This window comes from Bactrocera neohumeralis, unplaced genomic scaffold (genome assembly GCF_024586455.1).
Source record: "Bactrocera neohumeralis isolate Rockhampton unplaced genomic scaffold, APGP_CSIRO_Bneo_wtdbg2-racon-allhic-juicebox.fasta_v2 cluster09, whole genome shotgun sequence".
NCBI lineage: Eukaryota > Metazoa > Arthropoda > Insecta > Diptera > Tephritidae > Bactrocera > Bactrocera neohumeralis.
This window is the reverse complement of record NW_026089622.1, coordinates 24,843,539-24,871,310: the sequence shown is the minus strand read 5'-3', so window position 1 is coordinate 24,871,310 and position 27,772 is coordinate 24,843,539. Positions and strand designations below refer to the sequence as shown.

Genomic DNA, 27,772 nt, shown 5'->3' with positions numbered 1-27,772 from the left:
AAAGGAGCTGCCTTTATGCCGCGATGTCTGAATTTGGTATCCCCGCAAAACTAATACGGCTGTGTAAACTGACGTTGAGCAACACGAAAAGCTCTGAAGGAATCGGGAAGGACCTCTCCGAGCCGTTCGATACCAAACGAGGTTTCAGACAAGGCGACTCCCTATCGTGCGACTTCTTCAACCTGCTTCTGGAGAAAATAGTACGAGCTGCAGAACTAAACAGAGAAGGTACCATCTTCTATAAGAGTGTACAGCTGCTGGCGTCTGCCGACGATATTGATATCATCGGCCTCAACACCCGCGCCGTTAGTTCTGCTTTCTCCAGGCTGGACAAGGAAGCACAGAAAATGGGTCTGGCAGTGAACGAGGGCATTGACATAGTTCAGCGAATTAAAAGACAGCGGCTACGCTGGCTAGGTCATGTTGTCCGAATGGACGAAAACACTCCAGCTCTGAAAGTATTCGACGCTGTACCCGCCGGGGGAAGCAGAGGAAGAGGAAGACCTCCACTCCGTTGGAAGGACCAAGTGGAGAAGGACCTGGCTACGCTTGGAATATCCAATTGGCGCCACGGCGAAAAGGAGAAACGACTGGCGCGCTGTTGTTAACTCGGATATAATCGCGTAAGCGGTGTCTACGCCAATTAAGAAGAAGAAGAAGACCGATATATTTCTTTAGAAATGATTCAAATCTTTTCACTCAACAATATTCAATCGCTTCACTAAAACTTTTCATTAAAATCGAAAGAATTAATAATATTTTGCAAAAGTGTTTACTTTTCTGTTTACAATTTGCAAGCCATTTGACAGTTTTTCACTCTTGTTCTTCTCAACACCGAACTATGTCGTTTCGTAATGGCGGTCGTCGTAATCTTGTATTCTATCATTCTTGGTTTGTAGCTCTTTGGTTATTTTCAAGTAAATAAATTTTAACAATAAGTTAAAAATTGAATTAAAACTGTTTTTCTAATATATAATTTAAAATGAATGTTTACAAACGAATTAGTGAAGTGCTAGTGGATATAAAAGTGAAAAATATAAGTGCAAAATTAATTTTATATATAGAAAATATATAATTAAAATATTGCAAATTTTCAACTTTAAACGCAAATATCTCGAAAACTATAAGCTTCCTATATATATCCTTGATCAGGATAGTCTCCTCTATCCAACCATATCCTCTTTATCCCCGAAATCCTGGGACGGTATACTAAATTCTTCCCTTTTGCCATACCGCATTTTGTTGCTGTTTACTTAATCAGATAACCACATAACTCGACAACCACCTTATCGAGAGCATCCTAACTGCAAGCTTTTATTCCGTTATATTAATTGAAAGAATCAAATGCGAAGTAGGCATGGTTGCAACCAGTTGCTACAGAGTATTATAATTTTGTTCATCTAACGGTCGCCTATAACTAAACCAGATATACATATATAGGATATAAATGCAGCTGTTGCAGTGTATTGACTACAACGCTCAGCCCCGTTGAACGTCGTGGCGGCTGGACTGGATCGCTGCGTGGTCTGTTACGGATGTTGGTGCGATGTTCCGACAGATTGGCTCGGATGGGAAATCGGTGAAATAGAGTGTGCAGCGGCCTTTGGCAATATTGATAGGCACCGTCGGCCCAGCACTCTATGGTGGTCATCTGCTAGGCAGGTCATGCAATGCCCGTGGGCTCTTGCAACCTGTTGTCTTTGAGCGGGCTTCATACTTTGAGCCTTGGAGCGGCAACGAGTGCAGATGGCGCTTTGGGTGTAGTGATTTCGGACCTCAATGTCTTAGGGACAATTTGTACGTCTTCCTATGGGTACATTAATATATAGTATATTAGAAAGTGGTTTGGCCCTTAATTTGAAATTAATTTTGCGAGTTATTTTGCGATTTTGGTTGTAGTTGCTCTTCAATGTTTGGAAGAAAACACAGTTTAGCGACTGCTCTTCTCGACTTTTCTTATGTGACCATCTGATCGTCGATGAACTTTCAATGCGGCCTAGTCGACTTTCCGTGTGCGGAAGGCATTCGTCCTGTATGATAAAGTATTCTCCTGCATTGGCTTCCTTCTGGGTCGTTTTCCATCGATATCTCTTATGGAGATCTTTGAGATAGTCTCCCTTCCATCTGTGGCTGAATTCGTGATGGAGAGTCTTGAATATTTCCTATCGAATTATTAAAGTGAGTGAGTTCCTTCTGTCTCAGGTATGGTGTGAAGGGGAGCTCCTCTGAGGAAATGGCTTGGTGTGAGGGATGTGAAATTGGAGGAATCTTGCGAGAGGGGTGATATGGGTCTTCTATACGGGCGAAAAGTATTTTAAACTCCCCATAATTGAATTTAAAAAACTCCCGTTATCTTTAAATGGGACCTAAAGCTGCTGACTGCTGAACCCCAGAATTCGTCCTTGTGTGGAGAACATGGGGGTATAAATTAAAAATCGATCCCTTGGGGTGCATATTTATTAACAATTACGTTCATTATCTGTGAAGGAAATCCCCGTCGTCCGACAAAGCGTGCAAATGCTGATAGAAAAGCCGCAGAAGTCAGATCTGAACAAAGCTCAAGGTGTACTGCTTTTGTCGTAAAACATACAAACAGCCACATACCCTTTTCTAAATGAAGAAGACCTTAACATCGATGCCTTTATCTTGAAAAATCCAGCAAAGTCAACGCCAGCGATGGTAAAGGGTAGAGCATAATTGCAGCGTTCAGGTGGTAAAGCTGCCATGATCTGCGTACGCATTTTGTGTTTGAACATGGTACATGGTTTACTCATGAAAATCGTCCTTTTGATTTGTGGTTTTAGTCGCGGTATATAAATTTCTTGATGGACCATTTGTTGCATTAAGCGATGCTCAGCTTGCAGTGTAAGCTGGTGGAAATATGCTAGAAATAGATAATTTAAACGGGATTTTTCTGGAATAATGATGGGATGTCGTTCGTTATAGATAAGGCTGGAGTTCGCTGATCTTCAATTTGCCCTTATTAATCCCTTAGTCTCCAAGGATGGATTTAAAACGAGAAGAAAGCTTTCCTTTTTGAGTGGTCGTCTTTCGAGCAACTTTGTTTTTTCTCGAATGAAATAGTGAGTCTGGTTGTATGTGATGAGATTAACTTTGGCATGTTGCAAGTCGGAATGTGTTAGTTGTACGCAAGGATCATTTGGTATTCCTTTAATTTTTTGTTTAAGTCTTTGGGTGAATTTGTGCATCTAAGCGACTAACTTTTGCTAACAAAAGAGCACCATTCAGTTCAAGCCATGGTAGACTGAGTGTCTTCAAAAGTGCCACTTTGGCTTTGGCTACCAGGAGGTGTGCAGATATTTTGTTATCGTACTGTGTGCGTACGTAAACTGTTGCGCAATAAGCCTATTCAGAGGCATCACAGAAACCGTGTAATTCTGTGTTAATGTTAGGGGTGAAATTTACCCATCGAGGGATTCGAATTTCTGATATAGTATGCAAATTGTAACCATTTTGTTAAACGTACAGGTTTTACCTGTTCATCCCATTCAGTGCCATCTTGCCACAATTCTTGAATGAGGATTTTTGCTTGAATCATTATTGGCGAAAGCCATCGTGCGGGGTCGAAAAGTTTTGCCACCGAGGAAAGTATTTGGCGTTTGGTTATGGCGAACATTGCAGATATTGACTCAATGGTATATGAGAATTCATCTGTTATCGCATTCAATTGAATCCCTAGAGTTTTTGTTGTACTGGCTGTTTCAAATTTAAGGAAATATGTATCTATTAAGTCTTCCTTTTTTATGTTTTTTATTAATTCGGGATGATTTGATGTAATTTTCTTTAGGGGGAAACCTGCTGAATTAATTGCTTTGATCACTGGCGATAGTAATTCGCGCTCTTATGCGATACTGTGGCTACCTGATAGTATGTCGTCCACGAATGTTTGTGTTTACAACACAGAGAATGCTAAAGGAAAATTTTATTCATTTGTTTTTGCCACTTCATGTAATGTTTTAATAGCCATATAGGGTGCGCAATTGGTGCCAAAGGTGACGGTTTTATGTTTGTAGTCGCTGGTTGGACTATTACTTGATTTACGGAAGACTTTACGCTGGAAATCTTCTACATCTCCATATACTAGAATTTGCCTGTACATTTTTTCTACATCCTCATTGAAAACGTATTTAAACATGCGCCAATTTAGAATTAGGAACATGAGATCAAGTTGTAATGTCGGCCCTGTGTATAGAACATCATTTAGCGATTTGCGTAAGCTCCTACTCCTTGAGGCATTGAAAACCACTCGAACTTTTGTTGTAATTTTATCAGGTCTTATTATTTCATGATGTGGAAGATAAAAGGATAAATATCTACCTTTAGATACTTTTTCATATGGTACAGTTTCTTCCATATGATCGAGGTCAAGGTATTCGTCCACAACATTATCATATGCCGATTTAAGCTCACTTTTAGTTTCAGGAAAAGTTGGTTTGAATGGTAGTCGCACAACATAACGACTACGTTCGTTTTTTTTTTTGTTGTGGACTTGTAATAGGCTTCGCATGCTTGGTCTTCTTCTGAAAGTTGGGTAATTTAGGGTAATTCATCAATTTTTTATGATATAAAGGATCTTTGAGAGCCTTGATCTATTAGTGCTCTTAGTTTGGATAAATCACCCTTATGTTCTATGGTGATGAGCGCAGTGAGTAAACGAATTTTGGTTTCATTTTCTGAGTGAAGTACTTGAATTTTTGCTGCTTTAGAGCAACATTGTTGTTCTTCCCTTTTTTCGGGATTCAAGATTTCGGGATTAGTTGATGTAGTTGTAGCGACTAACCCCGTGGTGTTTTGAAATTGATTTTGCTTCATATTTTGAACATTGGTAATATTAAGCAATGAGTGATGTCTTCGTTGACAGTACACACAAATAAATTTGCTTTCACAGTCTTTTGTCGTATGAGCATTCGACAGACAGTTGATGCAAAGTTTATGTTGTCTGACAAGATTGTACCTGTTAGAAGCAGACAATTTTTTGATTCTCTCGCAAGATCTTATTTTATGACCTCCTTTAACAATTTAATGTCTATTGTATTGCATATTATTGCTGGTTTGAGGTTAGGACAAGTTTTTACTTGAGTTATTTTGATGACATTTTAGATTTACTTATATTTTTGTTGTCAATTCGCTCAGCTATCTCATATTAAGCAGTGAGGAATGCTTTCATTCGTTCCCATGTGGGCATTATTTTCTTTCCACTAGTGATTGTTCCCTTCGAAGTAACGCAGCATCAGGGAGTGTTTCGGCACAAATAGTTACTATCATAGGGTCCCACGATTCTGTAGAGATATTTTGTGTTTTTAACTCTTCTTCTTCTTTACTGACGTAGACACCGCTTACGCGATTATAGCCGCGTTAACAACAGCGCGCCAGTCGTTCCTTCTTTTCGCTAAGTGGCGCCAATTGAATATTCCAAGCGAAGCCAGGTCCTTCTTCACTTGGTCCTTCCAACGGAGTAGAGGTCTTCCTCTTCCTCTGCTTCCTCCGGCGGGTGATATCAATATCATCGGCATCCGCCTGCAGCTGTACACTCTTATAAAATATTATTATTATGGAATTATTTTCTCCAGCAACAGATTGAAGAAGTCGCACGATAGGGAGTCGCCTTGTCTGAAACCTCGTTTGGTATTGAACGGCTCGTAGAGGTTCTTCCCGATCCTGACAGAGCTTTTGGTGTTGCTCAACGTCAGTTTACACAGCCGTATTAGTTTTGCGGGGATAGCAAATTCAGACATCGCGGCATAAAGGCAGCTCCTCTTCGTGCTGTCGAAAGCAGCTTTGCCAGGTCTAAAGCTACACTGATAAGGCCCAATCAGTTTGTTGACGGTGGGCTTTAATCACACTACGCTCGATAGAACCTTATACGCGATGTTGAGGAGGCTTATCCCACGGTAGTTGGTGCAGATTGTGGGGTCTCCCGTTTTGTGGATTGGGCAGAGCACACTTAAATTCCAATCGTTGGGAATACATTTGTGTTTTTAACACTGATATGCAATTAGTCCAGTGGTCGGCATGAGAGGATCTGTCACTGTGTTGGTGAGCACGAAAAAAAAGTAGCCCAGTGAGAAATTGGAATTAAAATTAAGCAAATTTCAGAAGCAAAAAAGGACATTTTCGTTCTTTTTCATATAACCTACTTATATACATATATAAATAAAAATGAATACCAAAACTGTATGTACGCGCATAACTCAATAACGCCTGGACCAATTTGGCCAATTCTTTTTCTTAAATGTTTGTTGAAGTTCAAGAATGGTTTTTACGGCGAGAAAAATTCGAATAGTTTCCGGAAACCCCTAAAAACAGCCCTTTTCTTTTCCCCATACAAACGTTACAATAAATATGAATGTTTGTTTGTTAGTAACACTAAGAGAACGGTTGAACCAATCTTAATGAAATTTTTAAAGGTTGTTTGTTGTGGATCGGGAAAGGTTTAGAAACAAAATATCTTATACTTTTCATGAGGAGAAGTCGGAAAATTGGACAATTCCAAAAAGTAACATTTTCCATACACATTTTTTTCAATTTTTGTTTGTTTTGTTTTTCAATATTTTGATTTGTAAATTATTTGAATCGTTCAATTGCGGTCGCTTACTTTTTTATTCCGGCTATCCGAAGGAAAAATTATTGAAAATTATTCAGTGAAAACTTTATGTATGTTTGAGACGATGTGATCAATTACAGATTGATATTTGTTACGAAGCCACGAAGAGGTGGCGCTAATATTGGTCGGCGTTCTTTTTGCCATCAACGTATGGCAGCCCAAAGAAAAGCAAGAAGTACTCCCAAAATGCGATGACATGCGTGCGGAATTATGGATCGCGGTCAATCAGCTAGCGATCGTAACGATATCACAGCACGACTTTTTAAACAATAGCTGCGATGTTTGATGGCCTTTATCTTGAAGCAACCTGTGGTATATATGATGCTGTTATATGCTGAATGTGTTCTGTTGAGTAGCAAAAAAGAGGTTTGCCGCACGCACACATTCTTCTTTGGATGCGGATGGTGATTACACCAGATCAAATTGATGAAATCATTTCTGCGGAAATTCCTGATTCAGAAATAGATCCAGAATTATACGAAGTGGTGAAAACCAATATGATTCATGGACCTTGCGAACCTTACAATCCCACTTTGGTTTGTATGTTTGACAATAAATGCACGAAACACTACTCATGTGCTTTTCTTTCGGAAACGGGAATGGGAAATGATGGATATTAACTGTATCGGCGTCACTCACCAAACGACAATGGCAGAACATTTAGCATTTAGAGGCGTGAATATCGACGTTAACAACACATCGAAGTTGACAACACATGGGTCGTACCATATTCGCCCCCTTTTGTTTAATTCACATTCAAAACTTATGTCAATGTTGAATATTGCAGATTAGTGTAATCGATCAAATACGTTTGCAAGTACGTCACCAAAGAAAGCAACATAGCGGTTATTGGCCTTGAACGATATGAGATCAGCAGTATCAAATGGGTCGATATGTGAACTGCAATAAAGAGCTTTTTAGGATATTTACTTTTGCAATTCATGAAAGTTTTCCGACTGTTTTGCGTCTCGCGGTTCAACTTCATTTAAGTCATCGCGTATTGTGAATGGTACAGTGTGTGCAACATTTTGAGAAGCATGCCAGCAGCAGCATTTGCTGGAACATGATAATCACTGGAAACAGACGAAGGACAATGCGATAGTACTTCGCATGCCACTGAAGTTCGCATACTTTTCGCGAAGATCATTTCGACATATCCGCCTTTAAATTCGCGTTAATTATGGGATACGAAAAAATGACATTGCCGATGACATTTTACATTGTATTCGCTAAGAATTGGAAATGGGCAAATTTCGGTTGATACTTCCGTTTTGTCAATTCACTTCAACGGAAGATGAACTCATCACGAATGTTTATCCGAACATTGGCCAAATTATCGTAACTGCGATAGCTTGAGTGCACGAGCAATTTTAGCTGCCAAAATTACCGATGTTAGAGATTTAAACTGGAAGATTCAAAGTCAAGTTCCGGGAGGTTTGCGCTCATATAAATCGATCGATAAAGGAAGACGAAACCGTCAATTAAAAAATACCATACCAAGCCTGCCCCAGCATCATTTGGTCTTAAAGTTGGATTTGTCATTATTATGAACATGCGCCGAAACTGTGTAAAACCCTGATTATGACGTAGTTATCGAATACAAGTTTTCAATATCCAGGAAAATTGCTAGACAATCACCATCAAATGCTATGTTTTTCACACGGCCAGACTATGGAATTGGAAACCCATCTTCTCTATATATTTACGCACCAGAACAGAAATCAAAAAGTTATGTTTATTAAGTTGCGCTACATAAAAAAAATGTAGAAAAATCGTAAATAAATTATTTTCGACAGAATATAATTTCAACTTTTTTCATTTCAAAACACCTTTGTTAATATTCAAAATGTCTTTTACTATATTATTCCTATTATCTTTAAAATACTTGGAACATAAAAGGCATTGCATGGCATCAAAGGCATTTAGAATCATATAATATTTTTCGCAGGGCATATTTGGTTTTGTTATAATCTGCGTGATGTTAATTGGCTCGACAACGACTCGATCAGTACGTGTGTACCACTGAATTAGTCACTGTATCGCACCTGGCTGCCAATAAAGTTTTAATTGGGTTTTCTATTATAACTCTTCCATTTTCGTATCTTTCGGCCAGTGCAACCCAAGCCAGCTTAGAATTTTCGTAATTTAAAATCGAATCGCTTGACGATACACTTTCTAGTTTTATATTCAAAATATGTCTGATCATCCGTGATGTCAGTAAATGATCTAGGTCTTTAAATCTTGTGCTTATTTGCTCAGTTACACAGTACAAGAGCTAATCTGGGGATAAATCTATCACTGATGGTACTCAGTAAAACCCTCAATAAATCTCGATTTTTTATGACCTTTTAAATCTTTGTTGTTTTACACCTCAAAAGGTTTGGCCGTGTAGCTTTTTTTATGACCTTTTAAATTTTTTTCTTATGTTATAGTGAACGTGCTGCTATAACCGTCTAATGTTGGTTAATATGGTTCTTCATCAGCCATTTTTACAACTAAGCGAAAAACATCAAGATAAGGAAAATTTAAAAGGTCATAAAAAAAACTGGAAGTCGATTCGAGCCATTTCAATCTAAACGGACGTGTTTTCATGCACTCCGTAGAAACTTTCGAAAAAAAAAAAAACAAAAATAAAAATAAAACCAAATAAACAAATATTAAAAAAAAGTGCATTAAGTGCAAGCGTTAGCCAATAACGCCGAAAGTACAAATCAAAACATAAAAAATCATAAATTGTTTACAAACAATAAACATAATAAAATAACAAATAATAAGTGGGAAATAAAACAAACAAAAATACAAAAGCATGAGCGCAGCGCAGCCCCACCAACAAGGCCATAGGCATTCTCTGAATGCCTACTTCAGCTTTGTCGAGCCTGCGAGTTCAGCTCCTACCAACAAACAAGGCAACGGTGAGAAGGATGAGTCATCGCAGCGATCAACTGAGCAGCACCATAAGCAGAGCTTACAAAAACAAAAGCAGAAGAGAACGGCAGTCAACAACGACCAGCAGCAAACGTGATCACACCAACAACTAAGCAGGTACCAGCAAGTACGCAGGCAGCGAAGAACAACATAAAGCAAGGTGAGAATGTACCAATAAAAAAAGGCCAGTCTGTACAAACTGGCATTGACCGCTACATTAATATAAAAAGGAAATTAAGTCCTTCAAAGTCAGCGGTGAATCCCAAGAAATTTCAAGGCGGTACACCAATCAAGAATAAAGCGGAGTTTTTAAATGGCAATCGGTTTGCCTTACTAAGCAATGGATCAGACGACAATGCAAAGGGTACCACCACAGTCGTTAATGCCAAACCACCTCCAATATATTTGCGCGAACGTAGCAGTAATGCTCTCGTTGCTGAATTAAGTAAAATTGTAGGTAATAACAATTTCCATATAGTGCCTTTGAAAAAAGGCAATATAGATGAAACAAAAATTCAGTCCTACACTGAAAAACGTTTTATGAACATAGTTAAATTTCTGTCAAATAAAAACAAAAATTATTATTCGTATCAACTGAAGAGCTCTAAGGGCCTAGTTGTTGTAATCAAGGGTATAGAGCCCGCCGTAGACTCTAGTGAAGTTAAAAAAGAAGCATTGGAAGAATGTGGTTTTGGAATTAAAACAGTTGTAAATATATTTAATAGAAACAAAGTACCACAGCCGATGTTTAAAATTGAATTGTTGCCGAGTTCGAATCAACTTAAAAAAAATGAGACCCATCCAATATATAATTTGAAATATTTGCTGCATCGTAGAGTAACAGTGGAAGAACCACATAAAAGAAACGGTCCGGTACAATGTACTAACTGCCAAGAATATGGGCATACTAAATCATACTGCACTCTACGCAGTGTTTGTGTGGTATGTGGTGATTTACATCCCACTTCCAAATGCACCCTTAAGAAAGAAGAATTAAATAAAAAATGCAGCAATTGCGGAGGAAATCATACTGCTAACTACAGAGGTTGCCCTGTATATAAAGATTTGAAATCGAAGTTGTCACAGGGCATTCAAGCACGTCGTAATCAAATGTTACAAACACCCCGTAATGAAATTATAGCAACCTCAGAAAAAAGTTCAAATCCTATTACTTCTAACACTAATAATATGCAAGGAAGCTATGCAAATGTGGTGAAAGGCAACACTGTGCAAATGCAACTGCCGCAAAATCCTCCAAATGGAGGCATTGAAACTATGATTATAAATCTTACACAGTGTATGACACAATTTATGTCTACTATGCAAAACATGATCCAAGATTTAATAAAATCACAAAATCAAATGCTGCAAAATTTATTAAGTAAAAAATGAGCTTACTAAATATCTGTATATGGAATGCTAACGGTGTTAACCAATATAAATTAGAGATTATCAGATTTCTGTCTGAAAAGAATATAGATGTAATGCTTATTTCAGAAACTCATCTAACAAATAAAAATAATTTCAGTATACCAGGTTTTAGACTATATGTTACAAATCATCCGGATGGTAAAGCGCATGGTGGCAGTGTTGATTAGAAATCGTTTAAACCACTATGCTCTAGAATCTCATGCTACACCACAGTTACAAGCTACAACAATATCATTAAAAAATCGGGGTTGCGACTTAAACCTTACGGCTATATACTGTCCACCTCGTTTTAAAATTACAGAAATCGAATTTAAAGACTTTTTTGGAACACTAGGTCAAAGATTTCTAGCAGGTGGAGATTACAACGCAAAACACACGTACTGGGGCTCACGTCTTATTAATCCGAAAGGACGACAGCTGTATTAAACTGTTATAAATAGGCACAATAACCTTCAAGTAATATCTCCTGGCAAGCCGACGTATTGGCCTAGTGATCGTAAAAAAATACCAGATTTAATTGATTTTGCTATAATCAAAAATATAGATAAATCGCTTATAATAGCTGATACATGTACTGATCTATCTTCTGATCACTCTCCTGTACTAATAAAGTTATGTGAACAACCCATATTCGTTAATCCAAAGGTGGGTCTAACTTCTTATAAAACGAATTGGCTAAAATATAAAAAATACGTCAGTAGCCACATTAATATGGAGTACAAAATAAATACAGGAAGAGATATTGACGAAAGCATAAGAGAAGTCAATGATTTAATAACCATCGCAGCTGTCTTAGCAACACCAAACAAAAGCTATAATCCGCGTGGTTTCAGAAAAATCTCTAATAAAGAAATAGAAATGCTTGTAAATGAAAAAAGACGTGCAAGACGTGAATGGCAGAGAAATCGCTCCCCCTCCACTCAGCTTCAATTGAAAACTGCTGTACGTAAATTAAGAAAAGCGCTCAAACGTGAGGAAGAAATGGACACAGAAATGTATATAAAGAAGCTGTGTTCAAATTCAAACAAGCAAAATTCCCTTTGGAAAGCCCAAAAGTCCATGAAGCCACCAACTGACTCCAACATGCCTATACGAGACTTGGGTGGAAATTGGGCTCGAAGTGACGAGGAAAAGGCTAATTGCTTTGCAAATCACCTAGAAAAGGTATTTCAACCCAATTTGCCAAAGAACAACTTTAAGCTGTCAATCTTACCCAACACAGCTAAAGAGTCGCTCGAGTCTCTTATGACTTCACCTTCTGTAATCATTGGTATCATCAAAGAACTTAATCCAAAAAAGTCGCCGGGACATGATAAAATTTCCCCAAAGATGCTAATTGGGTTACCAATTATTGCTGTAGATGTGCTCTCTTTGCTCTTCAATGCAATTCTTAGTTTCGGATATTATCCAATTTCATGGAAAAAGTCGCAGATTATCTTGATAGATAAACCTGGAAAAGACTTAACACAGCCGTCTTCATACAGACCAATCAGTTTTCTACCCTGTCTTTCAAAAGTATTTGAAAAAGTATTACTATCAAAGATAACTCCTTTCCTTCATGAAAATAATACAATACCAACGCATCAATTCGGATTTCGTGCGAAACATGGCACAATAGAGCAAGTAAATAGAATTACTAACGATGTAAGGAAAGCATTTGAGCACAGGGAGTACTGCTCAGTAATATTTCTAGATGTAGCTCAAGCATTTGATAAGGTGTGGCACGAAGGTCTTTTATATAAGATTAAAAAAATTCTACCTTTAGAATTGTATAAAACCTTGGAGTCTTACTTAAAAAATAGAAAATTTATGGTAAAAGTGGGAGATTTCATATCTGATGAACGACAGATAAGGGCTGGTGTACCCCAGGGCAGTGTTTTGGGCCCAACACTATACATCATATATACAGCAGATCTTCCAATAGCTAATAATGTATCAACTTCAACTTTTGCGGATGACACAGCTATAGTGAGCCGTAACAAATGCCACATTTCAGCATCACGAATATTAGCGAAGCATTTAAGTTCTGTCGAAGAATGGCTGGCGAACTGGCGTATAAACGTGAACGAACAGAAGTATAAGCATATTACATTTTCGCTAAGACCAAAGATATGCCCGGCAGTAAAAATAAACAATATTTTAGTACCACAAGCGAACGAAGTAACATATCTTGGTATTCACCTAGATAGGAGGCTCACGTGGAGAAAACATATCTCTAGTAAAATAACATGTATGAAGATTAGAGCTGCAAATTTAAATTGGCTTTTAAATAAAAACTCCAAACTTAGCCTAGACAACAAAGTGCTTTTATATAATGCGGTCATAAAGCCGATTTGGATGTATGGCATTCAACTGTGGGGTACGACCTGTGCAACTAATATTGATCTAATACAAAGGTTCCAATCAAAAATGCTTAGAACAACCACGTGTTCACCATGGTATATGCGTAACGAAAATATCCATAAAGACCTTGGTATTCCTATGGTAAAAAAAGAAGTAGAAGACAGCAGAATTAAATATATATCTAAACTTCGAGATCACCCGAACCCTTTGGCTAATGCTTTGGTACATTCCTGCGATCAAACACGACTTAAAAGAAGAGATATGCCTGCGTATTAAAGAGCGACGTATCACCAAAACAGCTCAATCACTTGCTTGAGTCTGTTTAGTTATACTCTCGCAACAAAGTTGCTAAGGAGAGTATTCTAGTTTTGTTCACATAACGGTTATTTGTAAGTCCTAAAACTAAAAGAGTCAAATATAGGGTTATATATACCAAAGTGATCAGGGTGACGAGTAGAGTTGAAATCCGGATGTCTGTCTGTCCGTCCGTTCTTCTGTCCGTCCGTCTGTCCGTCCGTCAAGCTGTAACTTGAGTAAAAATTGAGATATCATGATGAAACTTGGTACACGTATTCCTTGGCTCCATAAGAAGGTTAAAAAATGGCGGAAACCGAAAACCTATAAACTGTCATAACTAAGCCATAAATAAAGATATTAAAATGAAATTTGGCACAAAGGCTCGTATTAGGGAGGGGCATATTTGGAAGTAATTTTTTTGGAAAAGTGGGCGTGGCCCCGCCCCCTACTAAGTTTTTTGTACATATCTCGGAAACTACTACAGCTATGTCAACCAAACTCTACAGAGTCGTTCCCTATTCAGGCATTTCCATATACAGTTCAAAAATGGAAGAAATCAGATAATAACCACGCCCACCTCCAATACAAAGGTTATGTTGAAAATCACTAAAAGTGCGTTGACCGACTAACGAAAAACGTCCGAAACACTAAATTTTACGGAAGAAATTGCAGAAGGAAGTTGCACCCAGGCTTTTTTTAAAAATTGAAAATGGGCGTGACCTCGCCCACTTATGGACCAAAAACCATATCTCAGGAACTACTCACCGATTTCAATGAAATTCGGTATATAATATTTTCTCAACATCCTGATGACATGTAAGAAATATGGGTGAAATCGGTTCACAACTACGCCTTCTTCCAATATAACGCTATTTTGGGAACCAATGATGATAGCGGAATAAAACTTTACACAAATATGGTGTTGGAGCTGAGGTAACCCTTGTGGAAAAATTGTCGTGATCGGATTATAACTTTTCAAGGTCCCTGATATCGAACACGAAGAACTCAGTGCCTAACCTAACATAACCTAATTTTTCACCGAAAATATCGGTAAATCTCTCAGACATTTTCATGTAATTCAGAGGGCATCATTTTTATACTCTCGCAAAAAAGTTGCTAATAACAGTATCTCGATTATCACTTTATCATGCGAGAGTATAAAATGTTCGGTGACACCCGAACTTAGCCCTTCCTTACTTGTTTTTAAATAGATTTAAGATTTTATTACTAATTGTTAGGCTTTCAGAAAAAGCAGATACAATAAATAAAATAATTTTGGAGAAAAAAAAAAAACCTCTCTTGATTTGACCATTGCATTAATTTGAATTGAGCTTGAAGCTTTTAGCTTAAAGTTTTGTCTAACAGGTATATGATTGAAAATTAATATTTCTATAGCAATGTTTCAAATAGATTTTTGAAATAATACAAATTAAAAATTGTATTAACAGAACCGCACACACTGACCACAAATTATGTTTTGATATATGTATGTATGTACATAAGTAATTAGTATATATATCGCACTTGTTACGTTAAAGTGTAAGAACTCAAAATTTCCAAATTTTAGTTTTTTGCAAGAAAATAATGTGCAGTGGTCATCTCTACCCACTGTAAAAATCGTTCAGTGATTTGTCTAGTCTTTCGTTAAAAAAACCGTTATGACTCTCTCTTTGTTTTCAAAATGACTTCTTTCGACTCAACTTAAGAGTTACATTTTTAGTTGTCTCCAAGTGTTTTATCAAATTGGTTCTTTAGTGTATCACATGAAGTGTAACATTTTGAATTGTGCCTATTTACAACATATAACGGTTTGTTTAAGTCACGTGTTATTTAGGTTTATCACTCTTTAGTTTCATTAGGTAAGTTTATTCTACTGTGTTATATCGTATTGTTTCCATTATGATGGAAAATTCGTTACTGTGGTCATATTGATAAAATGAAGTTTAAATAAAGTTTACTTAGTGTGTGCTGACATTGGGTAGTTATAAGTGCCACAATGTAAAAGATGAGTTAGCAAACAAACGTGATTGTTTGCTAGATTCATTGCACAAAATTACTATCATGAAATTAAAACTATATAAATTTAACCCTCGCAGGTTATTTTATGAAATACTTAATTTTTGTTGTTGCTGTTTCAATGACATGACGTGCCCAAACTTAGAACACAATGCCACTTTAATAGCTTTAATGGAAACAACCAATATAAGCGATGATAGTACTTGAGATCCATTTAGCGGCAGTTCAGAGAACATTTTTATCCGTCTGAAGTTACTGCGAGTATGTAGTTCTTCCGAAATTGAGTCACAGGAAACAGTTGCTAAAAAAAAATGTTCCAGATACAAATCGCAAAACAAAAAGCAGAACCGTCAAAAACGTTTAAGAAACTCTGGACTAAACATATGCACAGCTGCATTACCAGAAAAATCGTTACTTTTGTGGGAGCAACCGCTCTCATCGCGAAGAAAGTGCCCAACGTGGCAGCAATTGAAATAATTTCTTACTACAAAATATGAAATTGCAGAAAGGGTAGATAAAAAACTAGTCAGAACGAAAAACGTTCAAAACGACCTCAATAGAAGCTTCAACAGACCCCAAGCCACAATAATTTAAATAGAAGCTTTTTAAAAAATCAATCGTTCACTTCTGAACAATATAAGCAAACGTCATACGAACTTTGTAGAGAAGGTCACAAGCTAAAATCATGCGAAAAATTCAAAAAAATGAATGTTAGCGATCGAAAACATTTCGTAAGAACGAAAAAATTATGTATGTACCAACTGTCTGTCACCTGCGCTACGCTTAAAGATTACGAAAGCAAATTTAATTGCGTTTATTGCCATAAAAGACATCACTCTATGTTACATATAACCAATTTTTCCAGCTCACCCCCAAATAGCGCAAACGTAAAACGAGCAACAGGATTAGTTGCCACAACAAATTCTGAAAACTGCCAAGAAGCACCATGCTGCTCAAAGGCGATGAAAACCCCAACCCTACATAGCGAAAATCACAGTAGGGTACTGTTACCCACAGCAGTTGTCTCCATCGAACACCGAGGAGAACTGTTTAAACTCAGAGCCTTAATAGACCAAGGATCACAACGACCATACGCTATAAATGATGCTAGGGCACAAAACAGGCTAAAGTTACCAACAAAACTGGCCAACTTTGAAATCACGGGAATGGGCGGAAAAGTTGTTCAAAACTCAAATAAAATCTGCCCCTTAACCCTCTTTTCCCCCAAAGCGGATAAGCGCATACAAACAGAAGCTATTGTCTTACGCAATTAACCAATATGTTACCCAGCTATCATATAAATAGCAAGCATTGGTTAAAGGTTTCACACCTAAAGCTAGCAGACCCAAACTGCAACACCCCCGCTCAAATAGATCTTCTATTAGGCAGCGATCTCATACCACAGATAATACTCGAAGGTATTGAGAAAATCACAAATACACTTCTGGCTAAAAATTTCTTTTTCGGATGGGTCCTAAGTGGACTAGTTGCGGAACCAGTTACAACATTGACAACTCAAGTTGAGGAAGAATACCACCATTTAGATCACATGGAGGAAGTGACCCCAGGCGAGAAAATCGTCAACGGCAAATACTACTCTTTTTATCTGCCACATCACGTAGTAGTGAAGCCAGGCAAAAAAACAACAAAGGTAAGAGTTGTTTTTAATGCCTCGAAACCCACTAGTTCAGGGAATTCCCTAAATGATATCCTATTTACGGGACCCAAATTCCAACCACATTTAATGCTTCTGATATTAAATTGGCGTATATTCAAATACGTATTCAATGGGGACGTTCAGAAAATGTATCGGCAAATAGTCGTACATAAAGACGACCACGATTTTCAACGTATTATGTTCCGAAGATCCCCCACCAGTCTTTTACACGACTTCAAACTAAAAACAGTTACATTTGGCGTTAACTGTGCACCAAATCTAGCCATTCGAACACTCCACGAATTGGCAGACAACACAAGTTCAGAATTTCCTCTGGCAACTGAAGTGTTGAAAACTCAAACGTATGTAGACGATATTTTGTCTGGGAGTCACACCCTTCCACAAGCATACGAGGCCTTATCACAGGTAATAAAAGCTCTCAAATCCGCAGGGTTTCCTTTAAAAAAGATTACGGCAAATCACCCAAATATACTCAAAAATATTAAAAATGAAGATTTGTTGGACACTTCCCTATATTCGAAAAGGAAAGTACAACAAAAACATTAGGCATCCAATGGAATGCGATATCGGACCAGTTCTCATACACAACAGAGTCCATATCCGCACTATCAGCCATCACAAAAAGACAGATTTTATCCTCGGTGGCAAAACTTTTCGACCCCGCAGGATGGCTTTCGCCCATTATGATCCAAGCGAAAATCTTAATACGAGTGAAACCTCTTCGCTTAGAAAAATGGTCCCAGTTCGCAAACAATCTGAATGATATTTCTCAGATTCAAATTCCGCGATGGGTAAATTACTCCCCCGATCACAAAGTCGAGTTACATGGCTTCTGTAACGCCTCTGAAAAGGCATACTGCGCTACTATCTATGTGCGCACGCAAAGCGACACCACGACCACAAGCCACTTATTAGTAGCAAAAGCTAAGGTGGCACCTTTGAAAACTATAAGTCTCCCACGACTTGAGTTATGTGGCGCACTACTACTTTCCAAATTAGTAGCCAGGGTGTAAATGCATTTAAACATGACAAAATGCAAACTATATATGTGGCCCGATTCAGAAATTGTACTAGCCTGGTTGGAAACACCACCACATGTATGGAAGACGAATATTTCTAACCGAACGTCTCAAATACTTGTCCTAGTAGCACCAGCCACTTGGCGTCACGTAGCCAGTGCTGACAATCCTGCCGATCTAGGTACAAGAGGGTGCAAGCCACTGCACCTTGACACCACCACCCTCTGGTGGAGGTGTCACCCCGATGGTTGATAGAATCTCCTGATTCTTGGCCACAATCCCCCATGCGCAACATTATCGCACCAGAAGGTCGAAAAATCGCCACCTTTCACACATTATTGGAGGATGCCGACATCCTTGAACGATTTTCATCGTTTCCAAAAGCTCTCAGAGTAGTTGCTTATATGTTCAAATTTGTCGGGCAACTCAAAAGCAAAGTAAAAGGATCACATAATTTCCCATGCAACACAGTGACGCACCTAGAGTTACAAAAGGCAAAGGTCGCACTAATAGCATATACACAAGCGCGCTACTTCAGCCGCGATACATCACTACTAGGAGAATCGAAGCCGATTGATAAAAAGAGCTCACTCTTAGTTCTAAACCCATTTCTGGACACGAAAGGTCTGCTTCGTGCCAATGGTCGGCTCGCTATTTCGAGCCTAAAATACAATGAACGCCACCCCATAATAATTCCAGAGAAGTTACCATTTGCCACATTATTCCTCCATTACATCCACATCTTAATGCTACACGCCGAACATCGCCTCATGCAACATATGGTACATCAGGAGTATTATATCCCCCGTCTTAAGCCACAAATCAAGAAGTGCATCTTCACGTGCAAGACTTGCACTATGCACAAACAGAAGATGCGAACGCAGATTATGGCAGCACTTCCACCTGAACGCTGCAATTTCGCTCTGCCTTTCACCACAACAGGTGTTGATTTTGCTGGGCCTTTCCAGGTAAAGGCTTCCATGTTAAAGTCTCCCACTCTCATGAAAGGCTATGTGGCTGTCTTTGTATGTTTCACGGCAAAGGCAGTACATCTTGAGCTATGTAGTAATCTGACGACGGAGGCTTTTCTCGCGGCTTTTGCTCGCTTCGTCGCTCGACGTGGCTACCCTTCAAAAATCATGAGCGATAATCGCAAAACCTTTATTGGAGCTCAACCAGCTACAGAAAAGCAATTTCTTGATTTTTTAAGACAAGTGTCACCCGACATCGTACAAAAGTACGTCCCTCAAGGTATCAATTGGCAATTCATACCCCCAAACGCTCCTCGTATGGGCGGTTTAGGGGAATCAGCTGTGAAAAGCTTTGAATCCCATTTCAAACGGGTAGCTGGAAATTTTAAATTCAATTACGAAGAGTTCACAACGTTATTAAATCGAATTGAAGTCGTTCTCAATTCACGGCCACTCACAGAACTATCGCAAGACCCCTCTGATTTCATCGCCTTAACTCCAGGGCATTTTCTAAAAGGAGCACCCATCCTGGCCATTCCTGAGTCAGGCGTGGAGTCGCTATCTCTATTAAATCGATGGGAACGAATTAAAATTTTCCATCATGATTTCAGCCGCCGATAGAAGGACGAATACATAAAGGATCTCCACAAAAGATACCGCTGGAAGACTCCTGAACAAGCGCCTAAACTTGGAGACTGTGTCCTAATTCATGATGATTGTCTACCCCCTACCGAGTGGCAGCTAGGTCGCATAGAAAAGCTACATTATGGCTCCGACGGTCACATACGGGTCGTGGATCTCCATACGCAAAACGGAACACTAACCAGACCGCTCGTGGAGCTGTGCTTTTTGCCAATCACCGACGACCGCGAACCCGAAAACCGAAAAAAAACGAACCGATAATATCGCGATATAATAAAATTACTAAATTAAACACTAAAACGAGAAATACGCTAATAACAAACCATTAAAAAATAATAAACTGGCGAAAACTATCAATAACGGTCGCTCAATACGACGACCCATTCATCATTGTATGATAGATTAATAATCAACAATCCCCCAACAACCCCATTTTCAAACTTGTTTATTCAAATATGGTGTATATGGTACATGTATATAATTTAAAAACAGATATTTATATTCTTATTATAATACAATTTTTTGTTAAATTTATAAAGATTCAAAATTTTCTAAAAACAACTTTTTTATTATAAAGTAGCAGCCTGCTTCTTAAGTTAAAACTGTCCTTTTCTAATAATTTACTTTCTCTGCTCCTGAAAATCAATTTATTGAGTCAGTAAAAAATATTTGATGCTTATTCTTTTGACCAGCTGCTTGGCCGGTGATAATGGTTGCTAAAATTAAATTGTCCTTCAATTCCTTAATAAACAGCCTTATCCCATTACAATGCTTCAAAAGCATAATTTGAATTCCAATTTTTAAAGTTTCTTCATGTGGTGGCAGTCCAGAAGCGTTTGATCAATTAAAAACTTCTGGGGATAATGGACTGCGTATTCGTTATTGGTCAAGGTGTCTATGAATTTGTATTTTTTTATTTGTCTGGTACTTGTTGAATAATTAGATTGTTTATTTTATTGGCACTATCATTCATTCCTGAATGACACTATTGTTCTAGAACACAACCAATTGTCATTTTCGTGCGAATTCTCGATGTCAGGGTATAATGCAGCTATTAAAATTTCTGAACTAGAGACTACTTGGCTGGGAGGATGGAGTTATGTGTAGAAGTTCACGCAAGTGATGAAAGTTCTCGGATCGCCATTCACGTGGGAGTGGCCAGAAACGATTCTTTTACACATGACTCAAGCAGCTTACTACTTCCGGTCTTTGACCAAGTATCCTCTGGGTAGCCTAAAAAACATCCGTTCAAAGGCGAGCTAATGTGAGAAGGCGAAACATTCCCTACATAGGGTTGTTCGCTGGGTTTGGGACCCGCCACGTAAAAAGCCCCCCCAATGAAATCTAAACGACAGCCTCGGATGAGAGACCCCCTTTTTGATGACGACCGTGGCAAACGAAATAAAGGCTACGATTTGAGGGCATGCACCTGGAATGTCCGGACCCTTAATTGGGAAGGTGCCGCCGCCCAGCTGGTTGATGTCCTCGCGAAAATAAAGGTTGACATCACCACCGTCCAAGAAATGCGATGGACGGGACGAGGACAGAGACGAGAAGGTCCTTGTGACATTTACTACAGTGGCAATATAAAGGAGCGCAAGTTTGGAGTTGGATTCGTGGTGGGAGAGAGACTCCGTCGCCAAGTAGTATCATTCACTCCGGTGAATGAACGTCTAGCCACAATCCGCATCAAAGCGAGGTTCTTCAACATATCGCTGATTTGCGTCCACGCCCTGACGGAAGAGAAGGACGAAGTGACCAAAGATGCCTTTTATGAGCGCTTGGAGCGCGCTTATGAGAGCTGCCCCCGCCACGATGTCAAAATCGAGCTTGGCGACTTTAACGCCAGGGTGGGCAAAGAAGGTATCTTTGGTACTACGGTCGGTAAATTCAGCCTCCACGACGAAACTTCCCCAAATGGGTTGAGGCTGATTGACTTCGCCGGGTCCCGAAATGTGGTTATCTGTAGTACTAGATTCCAGCATAAGACGATTCATCAAGCTACCTAGCTGTCTCCGGATCGAAAAACTACCAACCAGATCGATCATGTTGTGATAGACGGAAGACACGTCTCCAGTGTTTTAGATGTGCGTGCGCTCCGAGGTCCTAACATCGACTCGGACCACTATCTTGTTGCAGCTAAGATTCGCACCCGCCTCTGTGCAGCAAAAAACGCACGCCAACAAACACACGGAAGGTTCGACGTCGAGAAGCTGCAATCACAACAGACAGCCGAACGATTTTCTGCTCGGCTTGCACTCCTGTTTTCTGAGACAATCAACAATCTTCTCTATACAGATTTCGATGGAGGTAGATACGCCAGTTACAACCACGCCAACCGCTCGGGCTACCAATGCGCCACGCACCGGGCCCACACCAGCGCCCCGAACTGTGGTTGCAACAACGCCGGCACCTGTACCGGCAACCGCGCCTGCAGCGGTCCTTCAATCCGCACCTCGTGGTGGCACTCGACCACCACCACAACCATCAAGAACTTCGGAGACCCTAAGGTGTCCCATCTGTCGGCGCCCACATCGCCTGCACCATTGTGGCATATTTAGGGGTATGCGACCCGTGCAACGGCAGCAAGTTGCCCAGGCCCACGGGCATTGCCATAACTACCTGTCACATGCACATGTGACTGCAGCGTGTGAGTCACGAGGGCTGTGCCAAATACGCCACAGGCCTACTTCGCAGCGCAGCACGCGAATTGAATCGGCCATCCATCCATCGCGGCCTCATACCCCGATTCCAATCCGCAGCTCGTGGCGCACACTAGCGGAGCGGAACCCCTTTGCGGCGTCGACAGCCTGGACCACCACCTCGTCGATCTACGGGTCTGAGCAGCGTTGTGGCAACGCTGCAACAGCTGTAGCTCCTTCTAGGCTAAACAGTCGTTTAGGGGGGCCTGGAAGGTTAAATGAGCTTCTGCGCCCCCCTCTAAATAAAACATAGCTACACCCCACACATACACACCACATCCACACCATATCTTCACACCACACTACACACATCTACTCAACACATCGGCATCATGCGCACCATCCGTTTCATCCCATCCTTAACACACCACACATATTCAACAAAAGGGACCGACGGACGGCGCCAGGCCTCTTTCGTTTACGGTCCGTGCGCATACATATTCGCTGGCTCCCAACCGCTTCAAGTGTCAACGTTTTTAAGCTTTTTTCTCGAAGTCGTCAAAGGTGAGTGCCGGTTTTTCTATAGCATTTTATATAGCTGCAATTATGCTTTTCATTTTGCTGGACCTTTCCAGATAAAGGCCTCGATGTTAAGACCTTATTCATTTAGAAAAGGGTATGTTGCTGTCTTTGTATGTTTTACGACAAAGGCAGTACACCTTGAGCTTTGTTCAGATCTGTTCGCTATAGAACCTCGATAAATGGTGGCTTTAACAGTTGCAGTCCGATTTTGACAACGTTAGCTCCCAAAGTGGTATATCGTAAAGGCACTATTCGTGCAAAGTTTTATTGATTTGCATACATGAAAAGTAAATGGCCAGATAGAATTTAAAATTGTGTTACATGAAGAGTATGCGTACTTTTAGTGCGATTTCGTCTATGTTTCCACTGGAACGTAGGAATGAAGAGAAATGGGGTTTCACCTGAATCTAGGGTTAAAATTTAATGTCGCATTTATTTACTGATTTATCGTTCTTTTAGTAGGTGGGTAGGAGTGCTGCCACTTTGGGCTCAATTAGTGGTGGGTATGCCATTTTGATGCACTTTCAGCGGACTTTTACAAACTCTCCATCTCGTTTCACCTTTATGTTCAAACCACTTTGTGCCTTCGATGAAACTACTTATATCCGCTATTCTTTTTGTGGACAGCTATTCAAGGTTTAGTACCTGATGTGTTAAAAATATTCTGTGTCTGGTTAATATTTTAGGTTCCCATTCACTTAACATAGGAATTTTCATTCAAACTAAAATTTCACCATTTAATTTTCGTTTCTCAAAAATAACCATCACATATTCAGAAAGTTGACTTTTCAAGCTTTAAAAATTTCTGCGGCAAAGTTTGATTATCTCAAATAGATAATTAAACGTAGTGATTTGCAATTTGGAATTTTTTCAATAAAAGTAAAAAAAAAGTTTCTGATAATAATAATTTTGTCGCGGAAATTTTTAAAGTTTGAAAAGCCAACTTTGTTTTGTGAGCTTAAAAATATTCATATATATTGTGGTTATAAAAAAAATTAATGTATTGTTCGTATTTTTAATTACAGCTAGATATTATTGCACAAAAATCCTTGCGATTACTTAAACTATTTTCCAGTACATCTGATAATTATTCTTGCTACTATTACCTCATCTGCGAAAATAGTGATATTGCTAGAAATCAAATAACGGACCACGCATTTTGGATTCCCATTTGGAGGTGAGTGGCATATTGTAAATCAGGATATACTGAAGTTTAAACAGAATTTTAAATGTCACTAATAATAACAGTTTTCCAATAGGGATGATATGAGTGTCGTTTCGGCCATTTTTAATACGTTACTATCTGTAATTTTTATACTCTTGCAACCAGTTGCTACAGAGTTTCATAGTTTTGTTCACCTACGGTTGTACGTATAACCTAAAACTAAAATTTAGATGTCTCGATGAAACTTGGTATGTAGGTTTTTTAATACAAAACAAAGTTCGAGTTCGGAGATGGGCGTAATCGGACCATTGCCACGCCCACAAATCGCCATTAACCCAAAACCTATAAAGTTCCATAACTAATCCGGTTATAACGACTCCGCTTATAGTGTCCGTCCGGTTATTGCGACGAAAACTCGATGGCTTGGTTGGTCCCCATACAAACTTATATGAAAGGGCCTCCGTTTAGTATGTCTCCGCTTTTAGCGACTAACCGCTTATACCGACGAAATTTTTCAGAATTCAACCGGATATAGCGACGAAAAAAAAAATTTCAGCAAAATAATGCCAACAAATTTAAGCATCAAGCGACGTAATTAGAAACCCTTGCATGTGTGCGTAGCAGCGACACGAAGGCTCTTACACTCTCACTACTCTAGTCGAAGTGCAATGCTGACGTCATACAAATGTTTACAGCGTGCGTGTGCAGACCACATAGCCTATTCGATAGGATGTCCCGTTATATTTCTAGTTTTTTTTTCCAATTTTCCCTTTTTTGTGAATGCGTAAATTCGACAAATGTGAGTTAATGCGTAAAATGCGCAAAATGCGCAATAAGGAAGTCATTCAGTTTAAGCTCGACACTTGCGCATTACACCCGCAAAATGTCTCAAAAACGAAAGTGCTTCTCTGTTGAAGAAAAAATGCGCTTCGGCGCCTGGAAGCCGGTGAGCGTAACGTTACTCTGGCAAAAGAATTCTGCGTAAGCCACACAACAATTGCCACAATCAAAAAAAATAAATAAAAAATTAAAACGTTATTTAATAGTAATATCTTAAAGCCTTAAAGCCGTCAGAGCTTCAACTCAAGATCAAGTGGACAAAGCATTGTTACAGTGGTTCATATTGCAACGCAGTCGAGGAATCCCATTAAGTGGTCCACTGCTTCAAGAAAAAGCAAATTTTTTCGCTAAGCAATTTAAAATTGAAAATTTTAATTGTACTGTGAGTTGGATAAGCCGCTTTAAGGTCAGGCATAATATTGTCGGCGGTACAGTCAGTGGAGAATCTTTGTCTGTACAAAAGATTGATGCTAGCGAGTGGCTTACAAAGGTTTGGCCTATACTACGAAAAGATTTCACTGATGAGGAAATTTTTAATGCCGATTAAACTGGACTATTCTACAAATTAACTCCAGACAAAACATTAAAATTTAAAGGTGAGAAAGAAAATTATTTTGAAGAAATCTGTTTATTGAAATTTTAATTTATAGGTGAAAAATGCACTGGAGGGAAGCTGTCCAAGGAAAGGATAAATGTGCTTTTTGCAGTCAATATGAGTGGTAATATGAAAAAGCATTTATTGGTCATTGGAAAATCAAAGCGACCTAGATGCTTTAAAAATGTTCAGTCTTTGCCTGTTGACTACTATAGTAATCGCCGGGCATGGATGACATCTACAATTTTTATTAATTGGGTACGGGATTGGGATGCTGAGCTTAAAAAGCGGAAAAAGAAGATATTGCTATTAGTTGATAGTTGTCCAGCCCATCCCCAAATTAGTGACCAAACGAATATGACATTAGTTTTCCTTCCACCAAATACGACATCTGTATTACAACCAATGGATCAAGGCATAATTCGAGTGATTAAATCAACTTTTCGGAAAAATCTTGTACTTAAAATAATCAGCAATATGGATGAAAACAAAGATGAAAATTACCCGAAAATAACCATACTTGATGCCATTTTAATGATAAATGATGCATGGCAACAACTTTCACCATTGACAATTGCGAATTGTTTTAAGCATTCTGGGCTTGCAGTAGAAAATTTAGATGGTTCCAGCAGCTCATGCTCAAATTATATTGAAATCGAAAATGACATTCCTCTATCTGTTTGGGCAAGAGCTCTAAAAAATCAGCTACCGATTTCAAAGGAAGAACTGGATGAATATGTTCTTTTTGACAATGGTGTTTCGACTTGTGAGGAACCTTCCGAAGACAGAATTGTTGAAAATATATTAGATGATGGACAGGATAGCGACGACAACGTGGAAGATCGAAATGAAGATGAGTCAGCACCTAGCGTTTTGGAGGCACTGAAGGCTGCAGAACTACTAAATAGATTTGTCCATTCGAATTTTAATGACGAGAGTTTAACGCACAGCATCTCTCGTTTAAATAATGCGGTGCGCGACTGTTTTTAAATGTCAAAAACGACTGCAAAACAATCAAAAATTACTGATTACTTAAATTAAGAATAAAAAGTAAAAGAAAAGAAATTAATCTAGTTATATTAAGTTTATGAATATCCATTATATGTATACGACCTATTTTGAAAAACCAAGGTTATTGAATTAAATTTTTTTTTTGATTTAAAAATTAATTTGTTTTATTTTAAAAGCCTACTACGAATATGGCAACCATAAAATAAACAAAAAAAATTTTTTCTTTGCTCCTTCTGGTTATTGCGTCCTCCGGGTATAACGACGTAAAATTAAATATAATGGGATTAGTATACGCCACCTTATGACCAAAAATTGTTCTAGTCCAAAAAAAACTGTTCACGTCCTTAGGAACCGAATATTTAGACCCCGGTACCTCTAGTTGGAAAATAACGGTCAATGTCTGAGAAATACTTCTCTGACAATGATATGTCTGTATGCAAAAAATGGGTTGAATCTGAGCAACACTTCCCTTAGTCCCCATATATCTAATACAAAGATAATAGAACTTCCGGTTGACTTTGTACCGCATACGAGTATATCGGCCATTATGTGAGTTATCTCATTGAAAATGAGCTAGCATAATTTACTCAGAGCCTTGTATCTTTGTGCCAAAAATAAATAAATTTGAGCGAAAACTCCCCTATATATCCCCTCCATATAGCTACTATCAGGATTTTCGAACATCCGACTGACTTTACGCTATATGATTAGTTTTTTAGTATGTAACAGTATGTGGTATTGGGAAAAATAGATAAAATTTGGTCGATACTACATATAATGGTTTTCGTTTTTCTAACAAACTTTATGGGTCTGTGAGCATATGAGTTATATATCGTCACCTGAAATGCAAAATAACGTAACAACATTTTCGGAAATTTACAGTGGCATGAATTAAACACGACATAAAATGGAATATAAGTGAACAAAATTTTTAATATTGGTTAAAACTGGTATATATCTGAGCGCAGAACCTTAAAATGTTGAACATAT

General features: G+C 38.7%; 1 protein-coding gene across 10 annotated transcripts in view; it reads left to right on the top strand.

Moving 5' to 3' along the window:
• LOC126764053 (uncharacterized) overlaps positions 1-27,772 on the top strand; it is a 917,515-nt gene that overhangs the window by 286,639 nt on the left and 603,104 nt on the right. For all 10 annotated transcript variants that reach the window (XM_050481799.1, XM_050481798.1, XM_050481800.1 and 7 more), the window contains one exon: positions 24,197-24,348. In XM_050481799.1, the coding sequence (XP_050337756.1) occupies positions 24,197-24,348 (152 nt within the window). The remainder of the gene's footprint in view (positions 1-24,196; positions 24,349-27,772) is intronic.